The sequence below is a fragment of the Cervus canadensis genome, chromosome 6 (assembly GCF_019320065.1).
Source record: "Cervus canadensis isolate Bull #8, Minnesota chromosome 6, ASM1932006v1, whole genome shotgun sequence".
In the NCBI taxonomy this organism is placed as follows: Eukaryota; Metazoa; Chordata; class Mammalia; order Artiodactyla; family Cervidae; genus Cervus; species Cervus canadensis.
This window is the reverse complement of record NC_057391.1, coordinates 27,371,612-27,381,807: the sequence shown is the minus strand read 5'-3', so window position 1 is coordinate 27,381,807 and position 10,196 is coordinate 27,371,612. Positions and strand designations below refer to the sequence as shown.

General features: G+C 45.5%; 1 protein-coding gene across 4 annotated transcripts in view; it reads left to right on the top strand.

Moving 5' to 3' along the window:
• The first annotated feature begins 1,296 nt into the window (after positions 1-1,296).
• The window catches only part of LOC122443346 (neuroendocrine protein 7B2), a 57,932-nt gene continuing 49,032 nt past the window's right edge, over positions 1,297-10,196 (top strand). For all 4 annotated transcript variants that reach the window (XM_043471401.1, XM_043471399.1, XM_043471400.1 and 1 more), the window contains exons 1-2: positions 1,297-1,451; positions 2,964-3,196. In XM_043471401.1, coding sequence (XP_043327336.1) covers positions 2,971-3,196 — 226 coding nt within the window. In that variant the 5' untranslated portion in view covers positions 1,297-1,451; positions 2,964-2,970. The remainder of the gene's footprint in view (positions 1,452-2,963; positions 3,197-10,196) is intronic.

The following is a 10,196-nucleotide window of genomic DNA, read 5'->3' as shown; positions in this document are numbered from 1 at the left end:
AGTCTGGGCATGTGCGGTAACTCCAAAAACTATTTTCATTTTATTCTTACAAGTAAATGAAACTCTGATATTAATTTGGTTATTATGGGCAACAAAAAATACAGTTATACATAGAACTTAATAGACCGCTTGACAACATTCTAAAATCACTAAAAATTTTTGATACAAGATTGTGAAAATCATCAAGCTCAGAACATACAAGGTTTTGTTTTTAGAATATAAAATTTCATATGAAGCATGAACAGTGTAGTTTGGTCAGATTTCCATTCAACACAAAGGCAGTCAATTATAGTGGCATTTCTGTTTTTCCAGGCACAAAATGAAGATAATAAACATTAAAATTTAGAATTGGAAAAAACCCTCATTATGTGTGAATAATAAATATTAAACTCCAGCATGGTCTTTAAGCCTAGAACCAATGGGCAATATATTTGTTATTTTGCACTGTTAGCATGCGCTGAAATAAAAAGCTGGAAGCATAAGACCATCCATGGAAGAAAAGGTGCTAGGAAGGAGGCTGGCTTCAAACCAAAAGGTCATGGATGAATTTTGCAGGCCCCCTCTTGATTGCATAAAGTTGCTGTTGATGATAATGGATTTGGGGACAGAACAAGGATACAGAATTCTGGATTCTAACCTCATCAAGGTATTTACTCTGGGATCTCCAAGTACTTAATCTTCAAGTACTTAACATCCCCAGTCTTGATGAAAGAAATTGAAATACTTATTCGTCGTATGGTTTTACATTTCAGTTCTTGTGTTTGAAAAGAATAAAAATGGATATGTTTTCCAGTGTGCAGAGTATGATTTCAGGCAAAAGAAATCTTACTTGATAGCTGGTGTGGAAGTTTAGAAATAACATTCAGAACTAATATTCCTAGAGGTTTTCATGTGGTTTTGGTTTATCACTTTAACAGAAATTTAGAGCATCTTGTATTAAATATCTCCATAATTTTCCTGCTCAATGAAAAGTCTTCTGAAAGCACTCAGTATATCTGATCACTGCCATCATTAAATATTCTTAAGGCCTCAACTTTTGTTTTTCTCTATCAGTGCCCCAGTACCTGTTTCCTCTTAAAGCTAAAAGATGTTTAAAAAGCTGAAAAGTGGCAAAATTAAAGGTGTGCTATTGCAAATGAAAGACAGAAGTGGGGAGGCAATCTAGCCCATTGTGTAGATAATTGCTTGAGAAGAGGTTCATTACTTCCATAGGGGTAGACGGAGGAAGAGGGCCTCGGGGAGATGTGTCTGTGGGATGCGTGGGCGAAAGGCCCCCAGCTTCTGGGTTGGCTTCTGGGGAGTCCTGGCCAGCAGCCTCCACCTGCTGGAGGAGGGACGGGGCGGGGCTAAGATGAGGAGGGAGGTGACGCACGAGAGACCCAGATCGCCCCGCTTCTCGCCCGACCCCCGCCGAGGCCCAGACCTCGGCAGGCTCCTCCGTCTGCAGCTCGGTGAGTCCTCGGCTGATGCCAGCCCAGACCTCGGCCTGACGCCCACCCCCGGCCAACGGGTTCTTCGCGATCGGGAGTGGGGGAGGGCGTCCCGCTGAAAGCCTTGAGCCAGAGGCTGGGGGCAGACAAAGGATGGGTGGGAAAATCGGAGGGTCGGCTCTAAATGAGAGGGAAAGAGTCGGGAGGAAGAAGGTTGGGTAGCTCATCAAATCTGAACGATGTTGGCTGCGGGTGTAAATGAAACAAAGACATCCTGCGTGCAGAGCCGGGGAGGGAAAGACGGAGATGGCCGGAGAGGCGGGTGCCTGCCTCTGGCCTTTTGGTCAGATTGCGGGCTCTGCTCTCTCAGCTCTTTGTAGAACAAGGTTTTCCATCTGAGAGTGGCTTCTTAAAAGCCTTTCCTTTACAGAACTAGAATTTGGGGGTTATGAATATTTCCGTTTCAGGGGAGAAATGCACGCCGCCACCATCTCTGCCGGCTCCCAGAGCAGGGTGGGCAGAAGAGGGTTTGCAGGGCCCCTGCCTGAGGTGTCCGCCCTAAGGTCCAGCAGCTGCAGACGGAATCTGTGTGAATATTTGTTCTCTTGTTCCGCAGGCTTGCGGTTGCATAGACAAAAGCCAACGTTCAGGACAGGTTGACTCCCCCGACTTTCACCTTCTCTTTCACTTGTTCTTTTCTCTCATCACCTTTAGATTCCCCCAATTCCAACCTCCAGAACAGTGCGGTGATATTGCCAACTTAATAACAGCAATCTGGGGGTCTCTGTGCCCGGCACTGTTCTCTGCGCTCTTGCATGTGCTCCCACACTTATCCTCACAGTGACCCTGAAAGACAGATGCTTTTCTTGTCCGTTTTAGCAGAGAAGGAAGCTGCGGCATTTGCCCACGACCCCCTGGTCTCATTTGGTGCAGCAAGCAGCCCTCCTCTTTCTTCCCAGATTGCAGGGCAGGCCTGAGCGGTGTATATCTTCATCCGCACTCAGGATCTCAGGTGTGTTCCGTGTTTGCTCAGCTAAGATGGTCTCTTCTGCCAGCCCCAAGCTCTCTGTGCTTCTGTACGGTGTGCGTCTTCCAGCGCCTTCCCATGAGCCTGTTCTTCCCCAGGACGAGGAAAGCCAAGATGTCACTCTCCCTCTCCCTTTCTCAAGATGGAAGCAAAGTTTTGTTGTTTGTTTAAAAGCCGGAGAGAGTGGTGGAGGAGGAATGGTGCAGAACTTCCAGAGAGCTATGAGGACAATAAAAAATGAAAGAACTGCCATTATCGTCTAGTCTTTCCCAGGATGTGAGGACACAGGGAACTGGCCATCTCAAACAATTTTGTTTCTTTAACACCTTCTCACAGCTCATGTCCTGGTTAGTGTGGACACGTGAGGCCTAAGCAAACCCTTAAAAATTTTCATTGCAGTCTCTCCCTGGGCAGCCCTTGCATCACTCCCTGGAGTGATCACATGATCGCATCATCACAGTTGATGATTGTGGCCAGTCGATCTATGTGTGGTCTTTTTTCTGCAGGTTAAAAATGGTCTCCAGGATGGTTTCTACCATGCTGTCTGGCCTGGTGTTATGGCTGACGTTTGGATGGACTCCGACAGCTGCTTATAGCCCAAGAACCCCAGACCGGGTCTCAGAAACAGACATCCAGAGGCTGCTCCATGGCGTGATGGAGCAGCTGGGCATTGCCAGGCCTCGGGTAGAGTACCCAGCTCACCAGGCCATGAACCTTGTGGGCCCGCAGAGTATCGAAGGTATTTACTGTGTCCTGCCGGTTAGCGGTTTCTATCATTGCTGTTGTTCAGGTGCTAAGTTGTGTCTGACTGTTTGCAACTCCATGGGCTGTAGCGCACCAGGCTTCCCTGTCCTTCACTATTAGCAGTTTCTATTAGCAGTAAAATAATTAATACATATGGAAGAAACTCTACTTTCTCCCTGTTTTCCCTTTCTTCTTATACTATACAGCATATACATGCAGACACATAAGAATATAAGTCCTGTGATAACAGCGACCTTATCTAATTCACAGCTGTAGCCCTAGCATCTAACACAAAGTCTGATACGTTAGTATATATCAAGTGAATGAAGAAACATCTAGCGTTGTCACTAAAAAAAGATTAGAACCCGGATCCCACATCTTCTCCCAAACTGATCTTTGGGAAATTGTATCCCCAGCTGCCTACCTCTGAACCACTGCCAGCCAGTATTTAAAAAAGATCTTCAAAATATAGGACCTAAAGGATCTGATTTGATTCTTAAGGAGGACATCAGATAAACCCAGAAGGAGCCAATGACGTACTGGCATTAAGAGTTTAGGTCAAAAACTTAAAAAATATATCTTAAAGTGTAACGAATGTTAATTTAACTGTTTCATGGTGGTAAGACCATTGCCCCCTTGAGTTTCCCTGAGTTTCTGGCAATATAGTTTTAATACTTTTCTTAGAAAGTGGTACTTTTTTGCTTAGCGCTTTATTTATAGAGAATTGGAGTCTAGGTCTTGAGCAGCTCTTAAGAGCAGGTGCCTTATTTCCATGCCTGGCTTTATATCTCTGATTCTGAATGTTCTCTTTCTCCACTGAGGTGGAGCCCTAAAGCCGGAGGATGGTTAATTTTGTTTGAACACAAGAGAGCACTTCAGGTGCTTGGGCACAGGAGCGGGTCTGAAGAAAACATGTGAATTCTTTCTCTGAGTTTTGTCAAAACACACAACCAGCAAATGCTATTTCCCGTGCATCAATTTGGTATAATTTTGCCTGAGTCTATAATTTCTTACAACAGCTATCTGCCTTGGGGGTCCAGGGAATGCCATGGATATTGTTGACATATGATTCTCATTTCTGTCGTTTTACCCATAGTTCTAAACCACTGAGTAAAACTAACTCCGTGGGATTGTTGTCCATGTGGCTGACATTTGATTTCAGGAGTGGATTAACGCGGATGACTTGAATCAAAAGCATGCCAGCCTAGCACGGGGCTTGAGGTGGGAACAAATCAGACAGAGCTTCACACCACCCCTTCTGGGGTGAATCTAAATCCTGCCCAGTACCTGCTGCCACCTCTGGCTTCAAACACACCTACCCATTTCAGACCAGCTCTTTCAAGACATGAATATGCCCCTTTAATCATAAGTGCTGTTTAGTCACCCAGCTGTTGTCATGGAGACAGTTTCCCAGGTTTCCGTTAATACTGGAAGCCTGATCATCTGTGCGGAAGAGAAACAGCAAATCCCTGGCCATCCGCAGCCTGTGTTTATCCAGAGCCTCCTTGTCTTTGCTCAGTAGCCAGCTGTTTGGCACCTGCTCTGTGCCAGCCACTGTGCAGGAGGCGCTGAGACCGCTCTGTTCTAGAGGATTCTTGTCTGGGAGTAGGGGCGAGGAGAGGTGATTACTGTGTCAGGGCCAGTGTTCTGACAGATATACAGGCAAGGTGCTAGGTGGAAGTGAAGAACAAAGTATAACTTATTCTGCTTGGGGGTAGATGGAGGTGGTGGCTTTAAAGAAATGCTTCTTTGAAGGAGCAATGTTTGAACTGGGTTTTGAAGTTTGAGTAGGAATTCATCAGGGAATGGCAAGTGAAAAGGTATGGAGATACGAAAGCGTGGCTTAGAACAATTCAGAATCAAAAACTGTTTTTATTACCCTTGGGGTAATGTGATGGCATGAGCTTCCCAGGTGGCGCTAGTGGTAAAGACCCCAGCTGGTGCAAGGGATGGAAGAAATGTGGGTTCCATCCCTGGGTTGGGAAGACCCTCTGGAGGAGGGCATGGCAACCCTCTCAGTATTCTTTCCTGGAGAATCCCAAGGACAGAGAAGCCTGGTGGGCTACAGTCCACAGGGTCACACGGCGTCGAACACGAATGAAGCGCCTTAGCACACGTGCAGTGTGATGTCATAGTCATGTTGGATCTCTTCTAACAGTGTCTGTGGAAGGTATGAATATCAGCTTGTGTTCTAGATTTGTTACTGTGTAAAATTTATCAGACATTCAGCAGCTTAATACAGTACTTACTTGTTACGTCAGAGTTTCCGTTAGTCAGGAGTCGGGCATGGGTTAGGCAGGGCCCTCGGCTCAGAGCCTCATCAGGCTGAAAATCTCAGTGTTGACAGGAGATGCAGTCCTGGCTGGAGCTTGGGGTTCTCTTCCGAACGCATCTAGGTTGTTGGCAGAATTCAATTTTTTGCCCTTTTGGGACCAAGGCCCCTTTCTCTGGTTGGCTGTCAGTGGGGTTTGTAAGCCTCTCACAGCTTGGCAGCTTACTTTCTCAAAGCCAGAGGGAGAATGTCCCTTTAGTCTGCTAATCATCATACAGTATCATTGTAGGAGTGATGGTCCCTTTGTCTTCGTCATTTGTCAACGGAGTGATAGTCCACTGCGTTCCCAGGCCCCACCCACGCTCGAAGGCAGAGGATTCATGCAGGGCGTGTGCACCAGTAGGTGGGAATCTTGGGGGGGGGGGTCATCATAGAATTCTGCCTATTACAGCTTGAATGCAAACTAACAGAGAAAATAGCCCAAAGACTTTGGAGGGAAGAGGAAACAAACTGGGAAGCCTGGCTTTTTTCCTGTTGTGGACTTTGGCATTTAAGTTATCGCATGGTCTAATATTTTCTCATGTGAGTGTATGATTGTTTCAGCTCCCTTGTTCATTTGCATTGTCTCTGCTCAGACAATCATTCCTGCTAATTCCCAGGGGTCTGACAGATGCCTGGGTTATCTTCCATATACCTTCAACATTTATTTTAGTATATTGTTATGAAGGACCAAGTTAGAAAGGCTTTCGAATTTTTATAGGAAGAATACCCAGAATATAAATGCAAAAACCTCAAGATGAGAGCAGGGAGGCTGATGTGGCTGCAGTTTCAAAGTCATCCGCTCAGAGAGGCCTGCCCAACTGCCCAGAGGAGCTCTCCCCATTCTCTGCCATGGTGCCCTTTTGTATTTTTTAAACTCTAGCGTTTAAAAACAATTTTTAATGAATGTTTATTTCCTTGCTTGTTTATTGTCTGTCTTCCCACTGGAATGTCAGTTCCACAAGGCCACATCTTTTGTTTACTGCTTTATACCCAGACACAGTGTAGGCAGTTGGTAAATATTTGAAGAATGAATGTGTATTTGAATAAATATTTTAAAATTAAATATATCTGGCAGTGGGCTGACCAGGTGGCTCAGAGGGTAAAGAATCCACCTACAATGAAAGAGACACGGTTCAGTCCCTGGGTTGGGAAGATCCCCTGGAGAAGGAAATGGCAACCCCCTCCAGTATTCTTGCCTGGAGAATTCCATGGACAGAGGAGCCTGGTGGGCTACAGTCCATGAGGTTGGAAAAGAACTGGATACAACTTTGAACAACAACATATCTGGCATCAGTAAGTATATGAGTATAGAATTTATATTCTATTTGACATCTGGGTCTCTTGAGACTTCTTCCCCTTAAGCTCAAGGAAAATATTCCACTTCTGTTCTCTCTTTTAAAAATCAGGACCTCGGTGATGTGCTTGTCCAAAGGTCTGTTTACTTTGACGACGACTGATCGACTGATCCCCAGGGTGCAAGTTTCCTACCTTCCCTCCAGGGGCGTATTGAGAAATGGGGACTTCTGCAGTTCTGGAACAAAACCAGCAGAGGGCCTACTAGACCTGAAGCATATAGATGTAAGGGGGTTCTTGAAGCCTGCTACCCAGCCTCCTGGTTGTTAAGCCAGCCTCCTTGTTGACCTACTGTAGATGGTCACTGGGGAGAAAGCGTTTGCCCAAAGCATCAAGAGGTTGGAGGTTATTTTTCACTTCTCCATAGGTACCTTAATCATGACTTGGTAAGGAATATCTTTCAAATGTGTAAATTCATAACCCAAAGCAAAACAAAAACAGAGTGAAGACAAACAGGCACCAACGTATTGTTTTATAGAGAAGAAAACATGCTTTAATGGAAACGAAAACCTGGCATGAGTCTTTTTCTTGGATGGTAGTTTATTTTTCCAGATTGAGTCTTAAGCATACTTTTTACAAGCTGTGTGTGATCTCAGTGACTTTCCTGAAACTTGGTTTTCTTATACACAAAGTGGGGCTCCAGCCTACTTACAATTGAAAAGTGGGTGCTGTTAGTAACTGAATCAGGCCAGCCTTTTCTCACTTTGTGGAGTATCAGGAGCATAGCTGCAGTCTTTAATGGCCTTCCCTGATATTATTGTGGGTGATTCACCCAGTTACCAGTACATCTCAGCCATGCTACCACGCACCTTGCATCTCAGCGGTGTCCCCAAGCTCAAATCGGCTCATTAGTCAAAATGACATAGATAACTGCTTACCGTTGTTATATTTTCCCCAGAAACAAGGAAAGTCACCAGCTGTCCAAGAGATTAGTTCAGAGAGCCATTAGCTATGAGGTAGAAATGCTTGGGAGTCAGAAGTGGCTCTGCCAACAGACACTAATGTTAGCTTTTGATGAATCCAATCAGAAAATGTGCTTCTGTTTTCAGGATAGCAGCCTCAGGTAGAAAGGGGTCTGCTCAATGCCACGGGTCCATTTCCCCCTACCCTCCTAGACCACCTGATAACACCAGATATCAAACCACTGAGGGATGTATATATACTGGCACTTAATGGATCCCAAATAAATTTAAACCGATATTGCCAAACATACAAATACCAAAATTCCTTTTTATAAAGCTAAATTTGAGGCTTTAAAATTTCTTTTTACTTTAAACAAAAATTATTTACTTAATAAATGTCAGGTGGAGAAAGAATCTGTAAGATAAGGTCTGTTTAAAGGGGTGGATGCTAAGGAGCCTCTATTTCGTCCACCTCTGGCCTCGTAAAGGAACCGCAGTGCCTGCATTTGACCACCAGGGGGCACCAGTTGCCTCCTATTTGAAGGTTGGTGGTGGTTTAGATGCTAAAGCATGTCTGACTCCAGACCTCCAGGACTGTAGCCCGCCAGGTTCCTCTGTCTGTGGGATTTCCCAGGCAAGAATACCGGAGTAGGTTGCCATTTCCTTCTCCAGGGGATCTTCCTGACCCAGGGATCAAACCTGAATCTCCTGCATTGCTGTGGTCTCCTGCGTTGTGGGCGGATTCTTTACCGACTGAGCCACTAAAGGTGCCAATTGAAGAGAAGAGTCTTAAACACTGATCAACTGACCTGAGCCTCTCAATTTCAGGCTAGCCTCTGTCTGCAGTTGGAGGAAGGGGTGGGGGCTGAGACAGATATCTTGACTAAAATCTGGTTCTAGGTTATCCTCATCCTGGGAGAGCCAATGAGAGCAATGGGCTGGAAGGGTCGTCTTTGAGTGCAGCAGGGCCTCCCTCCAGTTTGACTCATGTTCTTTGGGGTTCTGTTGAGCTCACCCTGAATTCTGGATGATTTCCAGTTTTTTGTCTTAGGCAATTACACCAATAGTGATAAGAAATTGAAAAGAAATGGGGGGAAATTTGGGTTTTTTTCTGGTGGTAGGGGAATAAGGAGATAAAAATGATGACTTAGTTTACTGTTGCTTAAGGCGTCCTGGGACATCCAGGTGTAGATGTCCGGAAGGCACTTGGATGTATATGACACAGGAGAGCTCTCTGGGTGAAGGAAGGGGTTTGATAGTCATCATCATATTAGTGGTGGCTGATGTCATAGAAATGGATGAAGTTTCCTGGTGAAGTATTAATTAAGAAGAGCAGATACCTGAGAAAAAGCCTGGAAGACTCCATTTATAGGGCCAGGTAAAAGAATCTGCAAAGGAAGCCCAGAAGGATTGGGCATTAAGGAGAAACTGACAGGTTCAGTGTAAACAAAGAATGAGAGTTTCAGGAAGGGGCCGTGGTCACTTTGTCAAAATTAGCAGAGAGTTTATATAAAATCAGGACCATTGGTGCGGAGTGTATGCTAAGTGTAACCTCACTGAAGTTCCTGGGACTTTGGGTAGAACAGGTTCTGCAGAATAGTGGGGTCCAGAAACCACAGTGCAGGAAATAGAAGACAAGATATAGAAGTCTGTTCCAGAATGTCAGGTTGTGGGAGAAGACTGTGAAACGGTTGTGGAAGGATGAGGGGGTTGGTGATGGAGAGATGAGGAAGGTTTTTGTGTAGGTTGTTGTTTTAGAGATTTGAACTTGTCGAAGTGCTAATTGGCAAGAGCTGCTGGATAGAGGGATTTCCCCGGTGGCTCAGACAGTAAAGAATCTGCCTACAATGCAGGAGATGCAGGTTTGATCCCTGAGTTGGGAAGATCCCCTGGAGAAGGAACTGGCAACCCACTCCAGTATTCTTGCCTGGAGAATCCTATGGGCAGAGGAGCCTGGTGGGTTACAGTTCATGAGCTTGCAAAAAAGTCAAACGTGGCTGAGCAACTGAGCATGTATGCATGCACGATGGAGAGAGAGTTAAAGTTATGGGATGAAGGGCAGATGCCTGATGGGTAAATGTTCCTGAGGATATGGGAGGAGATGAAACCAAGAGCTCAGGTGGAGGCCGGGCTTTAAGTCTTTCCTCAACTGGGAAAAAAGGGAAGAGATAGAAGTGTGTCAGGATGCAGTGAAGTTCAGGTTTTGTTGTTCTTATTGTTCAGTCGCCAAGTTGAGTCTGACTTTGCAACCCCATGGACCGCAACTCACCAGGCTTCCCTGCCCCTCACCATCTCCCAGAGTTTGCCCAAGTTCATGTCCGTTGAGTCAGTGATGCCATCCAACCGTCTCATCCTCTGTCTCCCTCTTCTCCTTCTCCCTTCAATCTTTCCCAGCATCAAGGTCTTTTCCAATGAGTCAGCTGTTC